General features: G+C 51.6%; 1 protein-coding gene across 1 annotated transcript; it reads right to left on the bottom strand.

Annotated features, from left to right (window-relative positions):
* Window positions 1–7,057: 7,057 nt before the first annotated feature.
* Window positions 7,058–22,415, bottom strand: RBM38 (RNA binding motif protein 38). Its single transcript, XM_086760538.1, has 4 exons — window positions 22,043–22,415; window positions 21,283–21,406; window positions 20,594–20,648; window positions 7,058–8,489 (listed from the first exon to the last, which is right to left on the bottom strand). Exons 1-4 carry the CDS (start codon window positions 22,208–22,210, stop codon window positions 8,189–8,191), a joined length of 648 nt encoding a protein of 215 aa, XP_086616664.1. The 5' UTR covers window positions 22,211–22,415; the 3' UTR covers window positions 7,058–8,188.
* Window positions 22,416–23,740: the final 1,325 nt, after the last annotated feature.

Here is a 23,740-nt window from a genome sequence, read left to right as displayed (position 1 = left end):
GGCCCCGCACCCGACCCCGCACCCGCCAGGCTCCTCTTTCGGTCTTACTCACTGGAGAAATGAGTAAGCCTGTTGCAACCGTTGTGCTGTGATGCTCTCAGGCAGCAGACTCGGGCTGTGCTTGGTTGGGCTGGCGTGAGGGTGGTTTTTTGTGTTTGTTTTTTTTTTTTAAAGCATCTCAGCACAGAAACCTGTAGGAACCAGGACGCGTTGCAGACACTGCGGGAGCTGGGCTGTGCAAACGACAGTGCTGGAGCTCGGTGCCTTGCATGTACAGAGCCCGCTGTGTGCGACGGGGATGGGCAGAGGAGATGCTCTGTGCATGTGTGCAAGAGGGAAACACAGGGTCCTCACTGTGCTGACGATCTAGCAGTGCCTCACTTGCACAGAGCCCCCCATACCTGCCCCCAAACCCACCACCTGTGCATGAAACTCTTGATCCAGTCTCTGAACCTGGATGCACCTCCTGTATCCACCCATCCATCCATCCATCTCCAGCCGTCCATCTGTCTGAGCCGGTCTCAACCCCTCCGGCCTCCTCCCACGCCGCGCTGGGAAGCTCTGCGCAGCGACCATTTCTGGCAGTGTAGAAGGCAGCTCCAAGAAAATATTCAGGCACTCTTCAGCTTTACTAGGCACATGATCCCGATGGTGCCAATAGTATAAACATTTAGATCCAATTTGTTATTTTTTTTCTGCAGGCTCTCTCTTGGCTGGGCAGCTGCAGAGCGGCTCTGGGGCTGGGGCAGGCGACTGGCAGTGCCCAGCCGGGGCAGCCTGGCAGCATTTTCCCGACTTGATGGGATTTTTTTTTTTTTTTTTTTTCCCATTCAAGCCTGTGCAGAGATGCTGGTCGGACTGTAGCTTTCATCCAGATTGCAGATGCCCAAAATATCTGTATTCTGGACTGGGGCTGAAGTGCTCGTGGTCAGCTGATTGAAGAGAGCATACGAGACTGCAGACAGACGTCTAGACACGGACAAAGTGCCTCAGAGGGTATGGCAGCAGCGAGCAAGAGGATGGGGAATGGCAGCGATGGCCGCATCTTACTGGGACAGAGATGGCATTTCCAGCCCAAAGCAAACTGGCAGCATGGTCCCAGATTTAGCCCACAGGCCAGGGCTGGGCTGGGCCGGGCGGCCGTAGGCAGCGGGGCTCCTGCGAAGCCTCAGCCAGCCCTCAGGGTGCTCCAGGGTGGGCTCAGCAAGCGGGGAGCCTGGAGAGGGAACACTCACCGCACACAGTGGGCAGGTTCTGGGGGGCTGAGAGCTGAGCCCAGCACAGTTAACGGACCTCCCAACCTGGAATGACTGAGCGCCTGTATACCAGTCCTACCGTTAAACAGGGTCTATTAAATTGGTTTTGTTATATTGCTGCTATGTTATTCTCCTCATTTTAAATTAACTTCCAACCTCAACTTCATCTGGCATCTTCAGCAGTCAGGATTTCTGAGATGAAAGTTAAAATAAGGCTTTCGTAAGTATTCTTTTCCTCACACACAGAGATATTGATAGAAAATACATGTTCGTTCATACATCCATGCTTCTAATAGAATTTATATATTATATAAATATAGTATAAATATTTTTATACATATAAAATTAATTGGAAACAGGAAACCAAATTAGTTTACCTTACTAAAATGGCATGAAATAAAGAGTAGGATACACTGTTGAAAAAGGATCAGATGTGGCTTTTGGAGGGTTTTTCTTCCCTGAGGGCTCATTCTACCATGCGTGTGTCTGAAATCTGCTCATTTTAAAGCCAGCTCGCAGAAAACTAATGGTATGATTGATTTATTTCATGTCACTTTCACTTTGCAAAGCTCAGGCTTTGCTCAATGTGCCCGCAGGTGAGCAGCTCATGTACACACAGCCAGCTGACGCTACCGCAGAGAGCAACCCGCTCTCCGCATCCGCGTGCCCGTGCCGTGCCACGGGTGTTGAAGTGAAGGTAGAGATTAAATGAGAACTACTCAAGCATGCTCAGTCTGATTTTAAAAGATCTTTTGAGTGTTAAACATGTAATGAGATGCTTAGTGCTATTTTCAAACCGAGACATGTTCCTGGCTGATTTACCAAAGGCCGTGCTCTCCAGCTTTACGTGGGTAAATGCTTTTGAAAATCGGCTCCTGGGAGTTCAGGCCTTATCGATTCACCAGGATTTAACGATCCCGCGGCCCACGCCGCTTCCGAAAGTGGGAGCTGAGCTCCTCTTGCACCTCAGCCCTTTACGCTTCTTTATCTCATTTCTATTTCAAGTTGAGCATGGTGGCTCTTGAAAGAAGATGCAAAACACCCTTTAATAAGGGGCCACTAATACTAATCATGGTCTGGTGCAATTTTTTAACTCCGCTTGTCTGTCCTCTCCACTGAACTGCAGTAGTTTGGTGGACGGGCTGTGCGATGGGCGTGCAGCCCCTCATTGCTGCCCGACACCGGGAGCCAGCCCCCGCACAGGGCAGTAACGCGGGCCATACCCTGGGTAACGGGGCAGTCGTACTCCGCCGGTGAAGGTGCCGCTCATGGCATGTGACTGCAGCAAGCCCAGGGGCTGCTGCAGAGGCTGCAGCTCAAAGTGCCCACGGGGTGAAGGAAAAAATACTTACTTTGTGTATATGCATAGGTATTTGTATATATAAATTATATATGTGTGTTTAAACATAGCTGCATATAAGTATATATTCAAATTACATATATTTTTAAATAGATATACACACACACACACAAAAATAAATATACTCCCGCACATCTATTTTAGGGCTCTCTAGAGAAAGTGCAAGCCCTATGCTCATGGGCAGCGCTGCCCGGTCTCTCTGCGGGCACACACCTGTGCCATGGCGGCACTGCCCGCACCCCATCCTGGCCCTGGGTTTGGCGGCTGGGGCTGGGCACAGCCTGTCCGCAGCGCAGGCTGGTTCACCGGGGTGTACTGTGCCGTCAGTGCCCAGCTTCAGCCTACAACATCACAGCTTTTTTTCAGAACAGCAGTCTCTGGCTTCTCCATCTCTGACGTCTCTCTCTCTGACCTTTCCATTACCGGCTTCTCGGTCTCCGGCCTCTCCATCACCACCAGCAGCGTCCCGAGCACGGGCTCACAGCTGATAAATCTGAGCCTTTACTTGCCCTCCCATGCAGCACGGCTTTATCTGAGCCATCGTCCCTCTCACTGTGCCTCGTCACACTGCTGTGTTTCCAGGTTTGCGCTGCTGGTGTCAGCAAAATGATAAAATTGAGGTATTTGGCTTCGGTTTCAGGCAAAAATCCCCCCAGTAGCACGGTCCTGGTTGTGTGCTCCCACATGATGTGTCTGACACGGCGAGGCGGCTCTCCCCGGGGCCAGGGGGGGTTTACAAACCATCTGCGTTTATCTCATGCAAGGTCCAGGTTTTTTTTATTATTATTATAGCTACACCTATGCAAAAATTAGAAGCGGGGGAGACGACACATAAATCCCATTGCTAAAGACACCAGTAAGGACTGTTGGCCCGGTGCTGGGAGCACTGGGGCTGGTGGTTAGGGCAGCAGAAGAACCGATGTCTCTGGTACCCAAGGGAGATTTATTTATTCCCCCTCCCCCTTCCATAAGTTCGGGAAGTTTTCCGCAGTGCTCCAGGAGAGCGAGGCTGGCGCGGTATCAGCAGCCGCAGGTCTATCGAGCTGAGCAGAAGCTTTTCCAGGAACTATCTCGTGGGACACATGACCGTGCCCCCGGCCGAGATACGTGACAGGCATTCACCGGGCTGCCGGCGAGTCAGTTGACTTTGTTATTCAAACTATTTTAGTGATGGTTTTTAATCCCAGGCTTAAGTTTTTCTTTTTTTCTTTTTTTTCCCCCCCTTTCTTTTTTTTTTTTTTTTTTCTCGCTGAACAAGGGAATCTCTACGCTGGCAGGATTCAGAGAGGCACAAAGAAGGGAAAAACAGGTTTTAGCCAGAAGAGAGGGGGGGAAAGGGATGCTGTTAGCATTCCCTGTTTGCTAGGGGGCAAAAACATTTTGCTGTGAACTTTATTTTAAAGGCTAAATGCCAACAGCAGCCCAGTTGCTATGCAAATAACTCCTGTGCTCGGCCTTTCCCTCTCAGCCATAAGGTTTCGGAGCTGAGGCTCGTCAGCCGCAGGAACAGGGCTGTGGGGGCTGGCAGTGCCCCCCCAGTACTCCCAGTAGCCCCAGTCCTCCCTCCTGGGGACAGCCACGGGCTGGGGGTGCCGCTGCAAAGCCCCAGACCTCAATAGGAGCCCATGGAGCTCAAGTGTCTCAGCCAGATAACGCGGGGCAGCGGGGGCGAGCGCTGCGGAGATGTGGGCTCGGTGCCCCCCTGCCCCTTATCACGAGCCAGGTTGGGTGGCCACTGGCAGCAGAGCCCTCGGCTGTGCCTCCATGACAGGGAACAGCCCAGGGCAAGGCAGTGCCTGGAAAGGGCAAAAATCTCACCTGAGCCACCCCCTTCCCACAGTGGGCAGGTGGGGAGGGCCTGGCACCAGCCACCAAGCTCCGCAGGCAGCCTGGGGCACGGGGCTGCCGCTCGGCTCGCTGCTGCGGGTGGGAAGGGAGGTGATGCGGGGTGCATCCGGGCGATGACCAGGACCCCAGCGCTGGTATTTGTGGTGATGCTTCCCCATGACAGCAGAGGGGCTGCAGGTGCTCCAGCCCACACAAGCCAAAGCTCACCCTGACAGCCCCGGTGTGACGGTTTCCTAAGAAAAAAAGATTTGAATTTGTGATGCAAATGACTGGGCATGCAGGCACAGCTGCTGGGAGGTGGCCTGGACCAGGTCAGCCACCAGCATGGCTGCGGTGGTGTGTCTGGGACGAGGTGCGGACTCCATGGGTGCTCCCACCTGTGGAACCCGTACCAAAACCATCGCACCCTCGCCGCTCCTCCCTGTGTCTCTGCGGCTGCACATTGCCGCACTGAGGCTCTTACAACGGCACCGGGACTCCCCAACTGTGCCCACTCCATGCTCACGTCTGCCCGGAGCAGAGCTGAGCTGCCCGGGGCGAGCTCGCTTCATCCCAGAACATAAGGCACACAGTGCAGGTGAAAGAGGATGCTCCATCAATGAAATGAAAAATAAAAATAAAATAAAATAAAACTTTTATGCAACTGCAAGGTGATGTAAGCACTTGTCTTGTGCTACCCTGACCACCTGCCCCTCACCGCTCGTGCACTGCCCTATCTCTTGTCCCTCCAACTCAGCGACCCAGCGGGCTCTTGCCACTTCCCCAACCCAGCACCAGGCCCAGGAAACACTTGGGCTCCTTTTTGGGGAGCCGCAGGCTTCCCTGGCCCCCTGCCATTGCAACCCCACTGGGAAGCCGGACAGCGGATTTCACTGTTATCCTGCCCGGCCACAGTTTCATAGTTGGGTTTTCACAAAGAGGAAGATGGCAGGTTGGACTGTTGTTTGGATGCAGTTGTTTCCCAAAACGAGCCCGAAGCAAACCTGAGCGGGACCCAGGACAGGCATTCGCCAGCAGTGGGCTGGGTGCCGGGGGCCACGCTGCTGTTCAGCGCTGCCCGAGCCCTCGCTTCCTGGCAATTTTGGCCACCTTTCAGGAAATTAGAGTCAGCGATATGAAAAATCATCACTCTTTTCACTTTAAAATGCACCAGACAGTTTTTTTTTTCAATGACTAATTACTCTTCGGTGGCCCCGGTGGCCCTGTTGACCTGGGGAGACACAAGCCCTCTCTAAGACAAAAGTTGACGTTCAGCAGTGCCAGAGCCAGGCAGGAGCACTGCCTGAGGACGGGCACCACAACACGGCACCCGAAATCCTCCCCTCTCTCCTCCTCCTCTGACTCATGACAGGGAGAAAGAAGAATTGCTGAATAATCTCTGGCCCCGATAGTACTTCAAAGGCCAGTTTCTGGGGCCAGGCTGCACTCCTCGCCAGTGCCGTGCTGGATGCAGCACTCAGCTCTTACTCCTTTGGCAGCCCCACAGCCATATCCAGAAACTAATTACTTAAAAAGGAAATAAATGTCACCCATATGGTTGTAAGCAAAACTTGGGCAGGACCAAGAGCCGCACTAGGACCTGCATTCTCGCGCAACATGAGCGAGGGAGGAATGAGCTGTTTCCATTCATTGAGATGGGCTGTTTACTCTGAGGCCTACTGATGACGTTAGACATGCCCACTGTGCGCTTTAAAGTTCACCAGAGCCCTTGACCAGACTCAGTGCTGAACTGCCTCTGCTTCCATCCTACGGCACCCTCTTCCTCCAGAATGGCTTTAGGCATCATCACCTTCTGAACAGGTGCCAAAGACACTGCAAATTCAAAGAGAGCAGTTTTATTTACTTTTAAAAGGTGATATTCACAGTTTGTAATGGTCAAAATCGGAGAACAAAATTTCTACAGCACATTGGTGAGGGAAAGTCCAATGTGGCTGAGGTAACGCAAAGGAGGCTCAGGGTGCGAGCACCCTGCCAGAGCCTCATCACTGCCCACAGCCTGCCCGTGACCTGCTGGGTCAGAGACCCCTTAACTGGGACAGGGCTTTGGCAGACCACTCACTGCTGGATGGATTTAATTTAGGAAAAAAAACCCCTTATTCTAAGCAAATAACAGAAGGAAAGTGATGTCCTGAGGATTCTGGGGTAAGATCTGATCGCAGCTGTCCTGGCTTCCACTGGAGCTGCCCCAGGACAGCAGCACTTTACACCCTCTGCTCCGCACGGGCTGAGTGCCAGCAAGCGCCCAGCGCTGGGCACAAGCGTTGGGGACCACACAGCACTGCTGTGACACTCCAGGAGCTCAAAAACCCCGAGGCGCCCAGAGCTACAGGTGATTAGGGACATGCTGAGCGAGCAAGGGCAGATGGGACGCACTGCGAGGGACGGCTGTGCCCAGGCCACGCCGGCGCGATACAACGCTGGGTCCGGATGGGAGCGGGGGCTCTGGCCAGGCCCCGCTGCACCGCACGACACGTGCTCCCAACCCACCGCGGCACGCCCACGGGGAAAGCCCCAGCGTGGCCGGACCAGGTCAATTTGAAAGTACTCCCTCACAGATTCCAGCCAAGCAAACATGGCACCATACAGTGTCAAATAATTTTAAAAGTTAAAATAGTTTATTGCTGTTCTTTGTAGAAATGCACTTAACTTACATCGTCTGTTCTCTTCCTTTATTTGGCTGTTGGATTATAGGCATAAAAAGGCTGAGTTCACCCATTTGTTCAATGACATAACACCTTTTTCTCTTTCGCTCCACTCAGATATTCTCCTAAGCTTCGCTGGCCAACAGCCCCAAATCTCTTTTACATAAATACTGTAAATGTCTCCATAGGTTGCAGCATCGTAACAAAAGATCTACCAAAGTAGACAAAATGTTCAGTATTCTTGGTTGGTTTTTTGCATTTAAAAATATACCTAAATTTGAGATAATCTTAACAGAGTAACAATTACAATAAGAAAATAGTACAGTGCGTTGACTAAAGGAATATTCTGCTCTCCTTCAAGCCAATATTCCCTTTTGCATGTTGAAGTGATTCAGCAATTACTTAAGAACTTTTACCTACATACAATAATTTAGTAAAATGAGAATTAAACAAGGCAGATACTTACTACTATTCTTCTGTCTGCAATTCACAGCTCATGCGAATAAAATCGCAATAAATATTAAAAAATAGTTTTTCTTTTTTCTTTCTTTTTTTTTTTTTCCTGTAAGGCATCTCTGAGTATTACAAAGTTTTTGTACAACCAAAAAATAAGATTGCTTTTTTCCATGTTCTCCAAGTACCTCTGTACCTCAACAGTAATCAAGAGGATTGCAGGTTTGATGGGGAGGGCAGATGGGGTAGGGCTGGAAAGAAGACCACGGGTGATGGAAGCAGACCGCGATGTGTGCAAGAATCTGTAGTTTTCCTGTGAAACATTTCAGTCACTTTTAGAACATCTTCAAGACAATACCTGTCCAGATTGAAAAAAAAAAAAAACTTACCAGAAGTCCATTTCCATGAGCACAGTCAGACTGCAAGGGTTCGGGTTCGCCCTTAACACTATAAATAGCTTAGGTATCGATATGCACCTACGTAAAGGGGATAAAGGGGCGGAGTGATTTTTTTCTTTTTTTTTTTTTTTGTTTCTTTTATTGTTTTTTTTTTTTGTTGCTTTTGTTGTCCTAGTTGTATCCTTCCATTGTAAAAGACTGTCCTAAGTGGCGAAGGCGCGGGCAGGGCCCTCACTGCATGCGGTCGGGCTGCAGCTGTTGGGGCTGATACTGCACGAAAGCGGTGGCGGGCGCCGCGGGGTTGCTGGCGGTGATGGGAGGCTGGACGGCGCCCGTGTAGCCGTATCCCACAAAGCCGGCGGCGGGGGAGGCAGCGTAGGGGTACTGATCGTAGGCAGCTGTGGTATACTGGGAATAGGCTTGGCTGGCGGCGGTGTAGTCGATGTAGGGAGACGTGATGGACTGCACAGGGGTAGGGATCACCACGCTGGGCTGGATGATAGCTTGGGGGTAAACATAGTGAGGCGTGAGTCTGTGGAGGCAAAGGGAGAGAGTCAGCGAGGGGCTGGGTTCCCTCCAGCCTGCATGTCCCCCCCTCATGCCCCCCCAAACTCATGTGCATCAGCCACAGAAACGGTGCTGCCCAGCAGTGCTGCCCTCCAGTCAGGGGTGCTGCACAGGGTGGAGGGAATGGGAGGCAAAACACTCCCAGACCCCAAGGGTGGAAGTAGTGCAAGGTGAGGCACGGACTGCAAGAACGGACGTACACCCTGGTCTCCATGTCCTGCGTCTCCAACTCTCCAAGCTGCCAGTTCCCAAAATAACCTCCCTGGATGGCCGCAACACAGCCCCTGCCTGACGGGCTCACCACGTCTCCCTATTCTGTTGTGCCCTGCCTGTCCCTGCTGGCACCAGCAGCCTCGTCACCTCCTGTATCCCCCTCTGCACTGCCCAAACTGTAACGGAGGCTCCTGAAGACCCACAGGGCACCCTCCAGCACCAGGGACTCCAGGTCGCTCCTCCACTCACCCCATCAGGGCAGCGTCCCACCAGGGATGGCCACTGTCCCCGGGCACAGCCGAGGGCCTTCCAGCTGTTATCAGTTACTACACATTTAACCTGGTGTTTCCATAACACTGGATGTTTAGAGCAATGCTACAGGCTGTTTGTTGCAAAACACGAGATATTAATTTTGGTTTTCTTCCCTTCAGTAGCGACCGTGCCAGCAGCCCCCACCCCAGCAGCAATGCTCTCCTGCCCGTGAGCTTTTACACCCAGGCTCCGTGGCCAGCCAGGCCCCGGTATTTGCTCTGCCCTTTCGACACACGTCCCAAACTGTTGCTTTTCACCCTCCAGTTTGCCCCTGCCCTGCAGTAGCCATGCTGCTGAGAGGAATTTAACAGCACCACGGTCAACTGAAGTCCACAGACTGCAAGATCCTGGAGATGATTAGTGCAGGAGTGCCCACTAATTTGCTAGAAACTGCTAATGAGGAGGGAAGGAAAGGAAAGCAGCAAAATGAACGGGCTGTATTTTCCAAAGGGCCCGTAACAAGTCAAGCCTCAAACAAGAGTAAAAACTGCACTGTGCGCAGGCTTGACAGACTCGGGAGGCTTGTTAAGAACCAGGGGTGTGCAGGCTGTCACCAGCAAATGGCACGTGCCACCAGAAGAGCAGAGCCACGCGCACCAGCACAAAGCAAAAGCCATCCTCCAGAGAGCTCGCTGCCCCCCGCCCCCAAACCCAACTCATTTTGGCAAACAACAACAAAAAAAAACTAAGGGAAAACTCTGCAAAGAGCTTATGCAGATTCAAGTATTTTGGGGATTTTTGTGTGGATGTGTGTGACAGCACATTTTCAAACACAACCCACAGGCTTTTCACAAGACACAGGCTTGTATGTGCCTGAACGGCTCCCTGAAGCCGAGCTCCGCTGCTCGGGAAGAGGATACCTTGCCCACTCATCCATCTGATCTCCAGGGTCGGAAACCCCAGCAGCGGGACCTGGTGCTCTGGTGCTTCACGGGGACTCGCAGCCAGGGCCTGGAGACTTCTGCTGGCTCTATCACCGTCTGCCCTCGTTCCACCCGAGTGCCCATCCTCGGTCTCAGCCACCAGCTACAACATACTGGGATCCCCCTGGGGCTGGTCCCCGCTATCCAGCAGCTACAGGGCTGTTCCCATTTGCTTTACAACCAGCACTGGATGGTCTAACCCGCTCTTCAGGCAGGAGAAAAGCTTCTGCGAACAAGTGCTCATGTGAACCGAGTTTTCTCTCATTTTCCCACTCACATATGCACTTTGTTTCTTCTTGAGGCAATCTGCATTACGAGAAAATGATCGTTCTCCTCCCCTACACAGCAACACTGCCTCCGAAATCAGGGTGCTCAGATGTAACGAGGCCATCCCAGAGAACAGCGCTGGGGAGGAGGATGGATGGTGGCAAGCAGCACCTCAGCCTTTGGCTGAGTAAGTGCAAGACAATCTCCAGAGGCCAGAACCATCCCCAGCGTAGTGCAGAGAGAGGGACCTCACAGCCCTTCAGTTCATAAATGCTCTGTACCCAGTATCACCCCGCGACTAACAAGAATGAGATGAGGCAGCAGAAGTTCACTGGATCACTTTTGGTTTAGCTCCGGTCTAAACTGAGGCCGGCACGGCTGAATCGGAGCTTGAGCTCGTGCACCAGCTCAGACCAAGAGCTCCTAACGCCGCGCGCTCCCATCAGCTGGCAGCAGCAGCCACCTCCTCCAAGGAGCTGGGCCCCGTCCCAACCCAGAGGTTCCTCAAGCTCAGTCACTGGGGTTTGTTTTAAATGGTGCAGCACTGCTCCCTTGGCCTGCCAGGGTCTCAGGAAAGGCTCCGCAGAGGATGGAGGCACTGGCCCACGGAACCACTGGGGGCGAGACGAGCAGGCCCCCCACACACCTCTTGCTCTACGCCCGTGTTGTCCATCAGCTTGGACAACGACCTGCATCCCAGATCGGCCAGATGCTCTGGCTGCCTGTTGCTTCTCCCTACGCGTGTCCCACTACTGGGCTTCCTGCTACTCCAGGGCTTGATAAAGTTAAAACCACCCCACGAACACAACAGAAAAACGAAATGCACAATCCTCACGCTCAGGACTCACTAAAAAACACCCACTAGCAGGAGCAGAGGAGGGGCCTGCACTTTTCCTGCACGCAGGCACTCAGCCTGCACCTGCAAAATGAGCAGGGGGGTCCAAGAGCCGCTCAGCAGCCAGCCTCAGCATCGTCCTGTTTGGGAAGCTCCACAGGTCACCCCTGATGTCCCTTGCTGCCACCCAACCGCTCTTTGGAGCCAGCACACCCCATGTGAAGCACGAAACTCCATGTGCTGGCTTTGCTTTCACATACGCAGCTCCTCCATGGCAGCTCCCACGGCGTGCTCCAGAGGGACCACAAATCCACAACAGCCTGCACTACTTTTTTTGCTCAGCAAGGAAAAATCCCAGTTCTTCAGCGCCACCTTGAACAAAAGGCACCATTAGCTAAGATGACAATGGGTATTCCTGCGCTCTGCTTCCAGAAACACCTCCCGGCCCAGTGCTTACACAAGCGCGCATCACACACCATGTTTACTGCACTAGAAAAATCACACTCAGCAACTCCAGAATCTGCTTCTGTATAAAAGGGAACATTCTTTTGGTCCGTGGGGTTTTAATAATTCAGCTAGAGATTTCAATCATGATATACAGTTTGGACTTCTGAATTAGGTGCACAGCTGGCAATTCATCAACCAAAACAAAACACACAACCCAAGGTGAGGTCACTTCGGTGACTTGCAGCTACAAACAACACAAAACCAGTGCAGTATGATGAAGTTCTCTGATGGCTACATTTAGCAGCTACAGAAGGTCTTAAAGTATTTCCCCTCATTCAATTATTTGTGAGGAAGATCTTTCAGGGTAAAAGAAAAACTCTTTTGGAGTTCTTTTTCTAAAAATAGCAAACTCTAATCTGAATTTCTACAGAATTAGTCACATCTATGTTTTAAGATGCCTTTCCCTTCCTCCCTGCAGTTTTCCTCCCTCCACCACAACGGGCCCTGCCAGCCAGAAGAGAACTTCATCTAGAACACACACAACGTGATTATAAAACGTCAACCAAGCGATCAGCCATCGCCACCACACACCAAAGTCATCCCGTGAACAGCAGACATACGAGATGCTTATGGCATTACAATCAATCGCGGGCAAAGGCCACAAAATGCAACAAGCATGGTCAAACCTAAGCCTAGAGCCGGCGGTGGCCGCAGGAGGGACTCGGGAGGGCCGTCGCGGTGCAGGAGGGCAGCCGGGACCGCCACACTAGCCCACGTTCCTAACTAGGTGGCACCATGTTACCCTGCCCGGCAGCCAGAATTGAAAGACACAGAACAAAAGAGACGGTTACAGAGCCATCGGCACAGGAGACGCAGACTCGGCTTCTGCCTTTGCTCTGCAAAATGCGAAGGACAGCACAAAAGCAGAGCCTGGTTTTGGTGCAGTCCTGGGTGAAGATGTTGGAATGAAGCAGTGAGGCCTGCGGCTGCCAGCACCCTTGGCTCCCAGGAGGTGCTGCCTGCTGAAAGAGCGAACTTTTAAAAACTTGCCGTCCCCCAGTTCTCCCCACCACGCTGGCAGGGCTGCCGGGGCCGAGCTGCAGGGCAGGGGCGGGCACCAGCAGCCCCGAGGGCAGCCAGGCAGAAGGGACAAGTCAGAAGGCCGTGTGTCCCACACCCCTTCCCAAACGGCAAGGAAGAGGAACAAACTAACAAGGTCCTCTCAACTCGTCACCAGCTCTATCTGGCAGAGCTCATCTTGGAGATGCTTTATATATTTGATTATTTTAGGTCAGGTTTACACCTATAATGTGTTTTAGCTGCACCTTCTCAGCTCTCCCCTATCTCCTACGCATGAGCAGCTCCTGCAAGCTGCACGGGTCCAGGAGAGCAGCAGGGCAGGAGCTCCCGACCTCCTCAAGCTCTGCCAGTCACGCCGGGAGCTGGTTTTGCTGCTTCTGGAGAGCTGGGAGACAACTGCAACCCTCTGTCGAGGGGAACACGGCATCACAGCAACACTTGGGAAACAAGGAGGAGCACAGGGCTCCTGGCAGCCTCACAGAGATCAGCACACAAATGCCACCGCCACGACCAGCCTTTTATTCCTTGAAGAATAAAAGAAACAGAGCCCTTTGTGTCTGCCAGTGAAGGCACAAATTCTGGCATTTGACCCCAGGAATTTGGCCTCCATTTCCACTAGAGCCGACCCGTTAGCTGCTACAGGGACACCCACGCTGCCACTACGCGTGACGGCAGGCGGTGCCAGGCTTCAGCGGGTAGGTGGTACTGCAGATGGAGCCGAGCTGTCCATGACAGCAACACGAAAACTGCCTCTGGTGAAGTAACACCTCCAACCGCAGCCTGCATGCCAGATTTGAAGACGTATTTCGAAGTCGGTTCATGAGTACCAGGCAGGAGCTGCTCTGGAAACAGACCCGAGCCAACACCACGGAAAGCAGCAGCAGTCCAGGAGCTCTACACTTGCATCAGCAGCACCACAACACTGCCTCGGCGTTGGCGATGCACAGACACGTCTGATGTAACTCACACGAACGTCATTCCTGAAGGATGCTCCCAAGCCAGCAAGCACTCACCTCGTGGAGCCACCTTAAGGAAATCTGTGTGGAGGGGTGGCAGGCTGGGCGATACAGATCATATGGGCCCCAGCCACGATGGCAGGCTGGAGAAACGCGAGAAATTAAGGCCCTGTTCTCAAATCCAGAAGTGATGAGGAGGGGCTACAGGCTGGAGCATGGCCAGGTCAGTCCCTGCCCACCAAGAAGGACTCTTGCTCCAGGAGATCATCACGTGGAGTTCATCCACTGACAATTTGGTGCAGATCAGGACGCTCATTGTGCCCCAACCACTCCACCAGCCATCAGCTTTCACTGACACCAGTATGACATGGGCTGGGCTTCAACCACTGACAGGACAAACCTCTGAATCCTGAAACGTCCCTACCAAAGCTGATTTAAACACATGTTGGAACGTCAATGGATTCTGCCTCATCAGCCAGCTCGAAGTAAGACAAGGATGAACTCCACGGCTCCATGGCACAGTATTTATCCTCACCTGCTACAATATGACACAAACACAAAACAGCAAACCAACCAACCCAATTTCTGCTCATCTTGTAACTGATTTTCGGGTCAGTCTTCTACTCATCCTCCTCTGGTAAGAGTTACACAGCAGCCTGTGCAAACAGGTACACGAGTGGGTTTCCTGCTTCCCTCTTGGGACGAGACGTCACCACACTGGTGGCAATCACCAAGGAACAAGCTGCCACAACAGACTGTCCCAGGCTGGAATCAGTACCAGAGAAAAGGTGATTGTAGTACAGGATTCAGAAATAACCTCTGCTGGGTGGTGAGCCTACCAAAATCACTGCTTGAGAAATACAAATGTGAACTTAAGTGTATGAGAGCAACCCATGACTTCAATTTATTTTCATTTTGGCAGGAGAAAGAAAACTTAAGGAACAGGAGGCACTGCAGTAGCTGAGAACCTATCATAGCCCAGCAACGTTCTCATTTTACAGTGTTTGTACATCTTGACTTCACGATGCTACAAACTAATGGTCCATAACAGAGGAAGGTGGATCCCACAGAAACAAGTAAAAAGAAATGCCATGAAGGTGTTCCTCCATAGCCAGTGCAGAGGTGTTGGGAAAAAAAAATAAAAGAAATTTTAAAAAGAGGTTGCAGACCAAAGATCTTCTCACAGAGACGTAATTCTTTTTCTCAGCTTGACCAGGAGTCTGAGGTCGATACACTGAGCTCCCCTACGAGTTAGCCCAGCTCAACAGTTTACAGCTTTATCCTCTGCATCTTGCTTCCCCCACACCCAAAGGAAAAAGAAAAAAAAAAGTAATAATCCCAAACAAAGGCATGTTGGGCCAGACCAAAAATAGTTGTGGAGAAGCAGGCTGAAAAACACTCAGGTAGCAGGAGATAACATCTGCCTGAAACAAGAGCCATCTGGCACCAAGGAAAAAGCCACATGGAAGTTTATCCGCAACCAGTCAGCTATCCAGAGGAGGAGAAACTCCTCCCCTTTCGAGTTATCAGCACAGCCAAAACAGAAATGAACTGACAGAAGAAACAGAAAATGCTTCGCACCAGCGCACTACAGGAGCCCGAGTCCTTCAGCATCAGCGCGAGAAGCCCAGGAGGATGCTAGATCCATCCCGTCCACACCGGAGGAAAACCAGAGGCTCTGACAGATTAACCCAGGCAGCTCCAGGAATTCTGCCTCTAGCTAAGCTTTTCCATTTTCTTCTGCAATTCAGAGAAAACCAAAGGCTGCAGAAACAGCTCTAAAAGTCCTCTCAAGTACTTGACAAGTTTTGGCATAATATATATTAAATTGACTACTTTCAACTGGTTCCATTTTTTAACAGACTTTCTTTACACATGATCCCTTCCACTGACTTTTAATTAAAACCATCCACACATTTAATTTACTAAAACCACTTTCTTGGACAGATGAAGTATTTTGAAGCAGAATGCTTTAGCTATGGAAGAAGCAATGAAACACCTATTTTTGAAAAAAGAAAACCTACACTGATAAAAGAAGCAATTCCTCATCCAGTTGTGCCTTTGTTGTTCTAGAGTGTCTACGACATCTCTCTCCGTACCTTCCCGCAAGCCGGGATCACGATGCGGGGCTACGAGCCTGCCGCCGGCACGGCTTTGCCAGCCTCTGCCGCTTTGACCGGAGCCGAAACGCTCGAAGCTGGCGACAGGGAAATTGCAGGGGACAGCACAATCCTGTTTACAGGATTTAGAGACTGAGAAACAGGAGGCTCAGTTTTAACTCTGAGGTCCAGGACTTTTCATCTTTTGTGATCATCGAGTATATTTAGCCCTGGTATGCAGCTTGCTCCCATCTGTGGGGAACAAGCTCTTCATGTAAGTCATATTTAGAAGTGACCCAGTGTCCTTGCTACCAAATTATCAGCACAACAACTGTCTGGTTCCCTCGCTGGTGTCCTCAGCTCAGAGGCAGGCCAGTCAGAGCTGCATTTATCATTCGAATTACTGGGCATGTGTTTAATACTCCAGAGTTAGGGACCAGTATGCCAACAGCTGCACGAAGGAAAGATGAGATCGAGTACAAGCTGGACCGCTCTGAAAATTCAGATACGTGCATCAGTCTGCCACACTGGGACTCAGTGGCAGCAGCCAGATCAGAATAGGAGAATTCTGCATCTGCCACTCCCCAGCAATGAGGGGAAAGGGCTTGGGTCTCTGCTGCTAAGGTGGCTGCTCTCGTGCTGGTGAGGACGAAGAGCAAATCCACCAAGGGCAACGGAATCACGCAGAGAAAACGGCGCAACTCCAGCCACGTGCTTTAAAGACAAAGCTGGAGCCAGCTCAGCCTGGCTCTCCGTCACACGCGGGCCTGTGCCCCGGCTACACCGGAACGGCACACGGCACCCTGCACCCAGAGCTTGTCCCCTGCAGAAGGTCCAGTGCTGCCTGGAGCTTCGCACAACGTTTATGCAGCCAAGTGTAAGGTCAGTACTTCGGATCATCCCTTTGTACTGTTCTACAGGCCTATACTAGGTGCAGGACATGAGCACATTGTACCCCAAACCAAAAGAAATCGTATACCAAGCCCTTTGGTCTGATACCAGCATTCGCCACCTTGAAGCAGGCATCTAAGAAAACTCACAAAGCCATCTGATGTGCTTATAAATATAGATCTACTCTTAAAAAAAAGGGGGGGCAGAAAGAGCTCTTTCTGACTGGCAAGCATTCCATCTGAACAGCAGTAACCATGCCCGAGAACTAGCAGCTGAAGCCATTTGGAAAATGGATTTGAATGTTTCTTAGGAAATCCCCCCCCAAAACCTTTCACGTTACTGGCACACGACAAACAACAGGTGCCGGGTGCACCATCCCCAGGGGAGCCGTTTGTGACCGGCAGAGCAGCCGGGGGTCCCGCAGCGCGCCAGCGTTTTGGTAAGTGGTGCAATAGGAAGTCGGAGCAGGGGGGATGCCAGCTGACAAAGGCTGAGCAGAGCAAGGCCAGCGTGCGCCGTTTTATAAGCATAACCACAGAAAAGATTAAAGTTTGTTTCCTTTTATTTTTAACCCAATAGAGAAGTTTTAAGGATAAACAGCTGCGAGGGAGGGTGGGCTGACACAAAGAGGGGCTTTCTTGACTTCCTAACTGCAGCAGCATCAATGCACGAAATTTCAAACTCAAAGAGATTTAACTCTTTCTGAGGCTGGCCGAGACCAAACGTGGGCCAGAGTCAGGCGGCCACCAAAATAAGCAACTACAGAAGGGTGGGGAGAGGGGTCTCTGGGGCAGCAACATCCACTGTGCAGATATGGAAAGAGCTGGATCCTGCTGCAAGAGACAGCTACACGTTTCCAAGAGCTCAGTCACTTACGCAGTCACTGGTAGATCTCCCACACAGATAGCTCCTTCGCTGAGGCACAGCCACAAGAATGCATCTGCCATACGCTGCTCGTGTCCAGAGCGGCAAGCATGGCTGCAAAGAGGAGAAGCAGGGAATCCCCGTTCCCTGCACAGACTCAAACCTGCCTCAAGCACCGGAGTCCCAGAGGAGAGGACCAAGAGGGGGGCACCAAGCAGCTCTGCCACATCACCACGTACTCCTGGTCAAGTAGTCCACACAGTTGCCCCTAGCAGCTTCCAAGAAGTTTCATATGTTTCTCAAAATTCCTCAAAAGGGACACTGCTGCAGTAAGAGACAGCTCCATTTGGAGAGAGAGAGGGTCGCCCCTTTCTCTGATCGCGTAACCGCAGCTCCGTGCTGGCCGGCAGCAGCAGGGACACGCTGCGGCACTGCCAGCGGCCTCCAAGCGAAGCGCAGTTCGTGAGCTCCAGGCCAGGCCTAAAGCTGCTTCCCTAAACTCAGAAGCTAGATCTCCGAGTCACCCTGACACAGACACATCCTTTACCTTGCATTACTGTTAAGATCTCCGTTTATGACAATCTAGAGACTACTTTTCAAAACACAATTTACTACTGACTCCGTGCTGTCTGCTGGGCAAGTGCCTCCCCTGCCAGGACAGCAGGAGGAAGGAGAGAGGCTCTTCATGGTTTCTCTTTCTGTTCCGCATACCCCAGGCAATATTTACAGCTGCGTTTGGGTGCCTTGGGCTGGGGGGGAAGCCTTCAGTTTATAAATAATCCTCACTGATGTTGGGTGATTTTCATAGTTTCCATTCATTTCAGGTTTCACCAAAACCCGTGTTTTGTGGCTTGACAGTGGGAACGTGACTGGCTGGCTTTCTCTTACTTGACTGCCTACCAGTTAATGGGTTGTTCATTCATTTCTTCCTCGCCAAGTCCACCTTGCACAGCTAGTACCCCGTGTCCCATCACAATCGTCTTTTGGAAACCACACGCCAACCCCTGGGCACAAACACTTTGCAGAGACAGGAACTGCAGGAGGGAGAACCAGGCAACATCTTGCACCATGGGCAAAGCAGATGAGCCGCTGAGCTTCGTTTGGGGAAGGTCAGGATCCCCTCCACACGTGGTCCCCACGAGACGAAGAGGGAACTGACAGCTAATCTCCATGGCTCGACTGAGCACCTGATGCTTTGCTCAGAAGCCACAGAGCAGCCTCAGTCATGGTGCTCAGGTAAACGGCTCCACATTTTGCCAAGCTCGCATTTTCTGTGATTCTGCTCCAGCAATGACCGAATGCAACGAGATTCTTGCTTACTGATGCTTGCAAATAATGATACATAATCCCCTTCCTCCCACCCCACAGCCTCCTGGTTCCTGTCTCTTGGCAACGGATAAATAATTTATCGCGCTCTCTGCCGCGCGTGCTAACTGCAGCTCTGCTGGTTTAATGATGAAACCAATGCCCAAGAACTGGAACAGTAACTGTCTAGATCACAGGGAACACATAGTCAGTTGATCCCATACTCCTCTGCATGTGAAACTAAAAGCAAACTGTTCAAAAAGAAAAAACTACGCTTTCCAGAGCTGCAGGGCTGTGGTTGCTGGGTAGGAATGGCACCCACAGGAACAGCAGATTATCTGCAAGAGGAACAGGCGTGCGCCGGTGCTCCTGCCAACACGAGGAGTTTAACGTGCTTCACCATTTCGCTCTTTTCTGTCAGCATGTGTGGAAAACTCCTAACAGGCTGGTTTTATTGTCAATTTCTCTCGTGCACTCCTGTGCAATTTGGAAAGCCTCTGGAGTTCACATCTCAAAGGTGCCTATTTGGGGGGCTAAGAAAGCTATTGTAGCTCCCATGCAAGGAGAGCTATCAAAAAGTAGCATCTTGTCTACAGACTACTGTGGCTCTTGCACAAAAAAAAAAAAAAAAGACTCTTCGTTTCATGACAGATGTTCTTCAAGTCTTTCCAACAGAGCCATAACCACTTACGAAAACTGGCGTGTTGGAACCATACACAACACACGCACGCTGGGTGTGCACTATTGTGGCAACACAGTTTCTTACATCCATAAACTCATTGGAATGAGATTACCCAGGCAGCTGGCAACTGCAGCCATGAGGGCAGAGGAGTGAAAGTTTTTGTTTTGTTCGTAGCAGAATTTTTTCTTGAAAAAAAAAAAAAACAAAAACAAAAAAAAAACCCAAAACCAAACACACCCAGCTCCCCCCCCCAAAAAAAAAAAAAAACGACCCCAAAAAAACATGAGCAGGAAAGGGATGAAGTATTTCTGCTGACAAAGGCCAAAATCTCATCTATTTATATTAGAGTCACACAAAAACCACAACACAGCAGTGCTCAAAAGCTTTAAAAAATGCACCTACTTTCTTAATGCTCTTAGAAAATAATAATAAAAAACCCCTATCAATATTCACTTTCTGAAATGGTGTAAAAAAAAGAACTGCATCAATCATTAAACAGTTAAATGAAGGCAGTATGACAGTCACTATTGTTCTGGTGAAGCACACTTGTCTTTTGCCGAGCAGCTGCCAGATCCTATTAGATGTATAAAAAGAGGACTTTTCTAACTGAGTAGGGATGGTATAAGCTATTGAAAACAGCAGACAAAAGCCCACTTTTGCAGACTATTCAAGCCTTGTATAACATCTGTCCAAAATCAATTTTTGACCTAATGTTACTTTCATTAAGTAACAGACTTTGTTTCCAATGCAATTTGTTTTCTAGGATAAAACTGTATCCTAAGCAGCATTACGTGGGAAACTGCACAGAGGAAGCAGAAGATCTTATTTGAGAAACATGGGAACAAAATTTGCTTAATTGTTTTGACACCTTAAGTACCATAATACAGAAACAATTTTCCATTTATTTGAATTTTGATGAATTCTTGAAGTTGGCAAAGCAGCAAGCGATACATTGGGTTTATTATGACTAAGATTTACTAAGGATAAAGGAGGATCTTTGGGAATTACATTAAAGCTAACAAATCCACAAAACTACTGAAATCTTCACCAGAAAGAAAGTACTCCGAACATTAACAACAGCTGCTGAAACTGTCCACTCTTGATGGTTAAGGCTTTTTTCACGCATTTTAAATAATGAGGAAGTTGATTCATGAATTTGATTTCAAACAGACTGTTAAGAAACATTTCCACTTACCCAAAGGGTCTCTGAATGAAGGCTGGATGTAGCTGCTGCACACCTATGGTAAAACCTTAAGAAAAAAAAAAAGAAAAAAAAAAGAAAAAAGTTTCAAAAAAGAGAAATATTAATGAATGGCTCCATTGTACCATTCAACTTGTAACATACGTGCATAATTACACCTCAGACCACATGTACATGCATTTTATCTGCTGTGCACGTGAGCAAATGCAGAGCCCCATTTAGAAGCAAGTTAATTTTAATACGCGTATGTGATATGCATGAGGACCAGATGGGAATTCAGATTAAAGAACAGTGTGAAAGTGCTGTTATTGAACAAACAATGGGGTATAATGCCTTATTTTACACACTGGGTACTGCAGTCATTAAACCAAAGGGCAGAATGATGAAATGGATCTTACTGATAATATCGGTGTAAGGAAGAGGATAACAGGCAAACAGATTAGCCATGGAAGAAAACAGCTCTAACTCAGTTATACGAACTCAGGTGGATAACACCAGCGTAACAGGTACGATTAAGAAGATACAGAAGAGAGGTAACTGCACTACAACATCCTCAGCCAACAATCAGAACTCTGAGGGACAAGGACGCATCCTCAGATCAGATGAATCCAGCCTGAGCAACTTGTTTCCTTGTCTTACAAGTTATTCTAATAGAGAGAGACGGGATCTCCTGGATGCCTCACCAGTTTGAATACTCCTTGGTTTTGCTCCCAAATATGCCAGGTTCACATTTGCTTTCCTGCCATCAATGATGGGGTTTGGGTCTTTGCAGGCTCTTTCAGCCGCAGCTCTGTCTGCCATGGTCACCTGGAATTAAGCACAGCCTTGTTTGTAGCAACGGCCCTCTGCAAACGCTCCAGCAACAGGCACTGCGCGGGGTTTATTGTTCTGGTTTGAACTGGGAGCCGAACTCGGCTCGGTGCGGTCTCACTGGGGAGCCGATAGGGAAGAGGGCTCCCCCCTCGCCAAGTTCCTCCGCTGGGCTGACGCCAGTTGTTTTCCCTGGCCTTCCCCCCTCCTCCCCCGTGCCTTTTTTTTTTTTTTTCTTTTTTTTTTTTAACAAGTTGGCGGAGCCAGTCCCAAAACTCGCCGCAGCGGAGGCAGCGCTGGCAGCCGAGGATCCGCGCTGCCGAACCACGCGCGACGCGGACACCGCGGGCAGCGCCCCGCCGAGAAACCCGGCGGGAAGGAGGTGCCGAAACGACCCGCACCACCGCGGCCGGCACGGGGGGAAGCGGCTTTCCTCCCGGGACCACCCCCCGCCCCCCACCCCAGCCTTTGTCCTGGCCGAGCCACCACCGCTCCGCAGCGGAGGGGTGCGGGGGCACCGCTGCCAGCCCCTTGCCCAGGTCGCGGAGGGAGCAGCCCCGCCGCCCGTCACCGCGCCGCCCGGCCCGTCGGGAAGCGGAGCGGGGCGGGGAGAGGACACGGAGCGGCACTTACAAAGCCGTATCCCCGGGATTTGCCAGTCTGCCGGTCGGTGATCACCACCGCCTCCTCGATGTCCCCGAAGACCTCGAAGTACTTCCTGAGGGAGGAGTCGGTGGTGTGGTAGGGCAGCCCCCCGACGAAGATCTTGGTGAAGGTGGTGTCCTTCTGCACGGTGTGCATGGTGCCGGGCGCGGCCGGCCCCAGCCGGCATCCACCCCGCGTCGCCGGCGACGAGAACAACGCCTCCCCCCTTCCCCGCTCCGACCGAAGGGAGCGGAGCGGCGGCTGGCTCCCGGGGGGCCTACAGCCGGCTCATGGCCGCGCTTTGTCCCGGCAGCGCGGGCGACCCCGCACGCTCCCGCCGGTGCCGGTGAGTAGCGGCCGCCCGCCGCCGCCGCCGCCTTTGTAGGGCCGCGCCCGCCCCGCCCCGCCCCGCCGCCGCCGCGCAGGGGCGCTCGGGGCGCGTAGTCCGGCACCGCGCCCGCCCCGCCACCCGCCGCGGCCCGGCCCTGGGGGCTCGGGGCCCGGTCCCCCCGCGGCCGCAGGCCCCGGGGGCTGTCCCCCGCCTCGGCCCGGCAGCGGAGCTGCCTTGAACTGCGGCCGTCTTGTCCCACAGGCGGAGCGGCCCCGGCGGGCAGCGGGACCTCCGCTGGGCCCTGCAGACCCCCCCGCGCTCCACCCGGGGAAGACGGGGTGCCCTGCGGCCAGCCCCGCAGGCTGAGCCCGGCCCGGACTACAAGTCCCGGCGGCTCCCGGGGAGCAGCCACAAACCCCGCGGGGGTGGGGAGGGCGAGGGGACTGCTGCTGCAGGAGCCCGCCAAAGAAAACCGCCTCGAAAGAGGGATTTTTCTCACCCCCCCTTCCCTCTTTTCAGTTGCACAATAATCTCAACCGCCAGCGTTTAATCCCTGGCAGGTTCGGACACAGGGACAAAGCCATCACGCAGTTTGCCAGCCTTTATGGCACGCTGGGTGGCAAAGGCGGGTAGGGAGCCAAGGGAGGAGGAAGGGATGGCCCTAAACCAGGCCAAGCAGGAGGTTTAACACTGAACTGAACTCCAAAAGTGTCCTTCTTAAGCAGGTTCCCAAGCACCCTGCTTCGCTGCTGGACACAGCTGTCTGTGCACACTGCCTCTGTGGGACAGCGATGCATTGTTCCGCTTCCACTGGTGATCAGCAATGGGGCTCCTCGCTCCTGCATTTCGGTCCCTCTCAGGATGGGGAGCTCATCCAAGCTCATACAATGCCACTGCAGTTTTCAGCTCTGACCTGGGAAAGCTGGCATTTAAAGCTGGGGTATAGTTACTGTAGTGCAGCTCCCTATTCAATTCATGTAACTCTCCATTCATAACTGCAGGAAAACAAAATCAGAAAAGCTACATGGTGCCTCAAAATCCAATCCAATCATGGAGTGCTTGCAATGCTTTTATTCCTCCCCCCCAGCATGGGTTAGAGCCTGAGGTGGGGGAAGGAGGTCCTAGAAAACATTTTTCATTCACAGTTTCCACCAGCCAGAAATTAATCAGTCAGAACCTCAAGAACTGCCCCTGTGCCTTAGGTTTATCTTACCTCTAGAGGGTTATCATTTGGCAGAGAAAGAGAGAAGATTTTTTTTTTTTGCCAGATGATAAATGCAGAGGTAACATTTTAGCAAAAACGCCAGTGAAGTTCTAAATCACCATCTACTTTGGCTTCTATACAGCAGGTTCAG

Source organism: Chlamydotis macqueenii, chromosome 16 (assembly GCF_036417535.1).
Source record: "Chlamydotis macqueenii isolate bChlMac1 chromosome 16, bChlMac1.mat, whole genome shotgun sequence".
Lineage (NCBI taxonomy): Eukaryota > Metazoa > Chordata > Aves > Otidiformes > Otididae > Chlamydotis > Chlamydotis macqueenii.
This window is presented reverse-complemented; position numbering and strand designations above follow the sequence as displayed.

What these genes read in the sequence shown, in the direction of transcription:
- RBM38 (XM_086760538.1), bottom strand. Translation starts at nt 22,210, where the DNA reads ATGCACACCGTGCAGAAGGACACCACCTTCACCAAGATCTTCGTCGGG. An exon ending in AATCCCGGGGATACGGCTTT is followed by an intron (nt 21,407 to 22,042) that starts GTAAGTGCCGCT and finishes GCTTAATTCCAG; the next exon opens with GTGACCATGGCAGACAGAGC. An exon ending in ACCAAGGAGTATTCAAACTG is followed by an intron (nt 20,649 to 21,282) that starts GTGAGGCATCCA and finishes TTTTTTCTTAAG; the next exon opens with GTTTTACCATAGGTGTGCAG.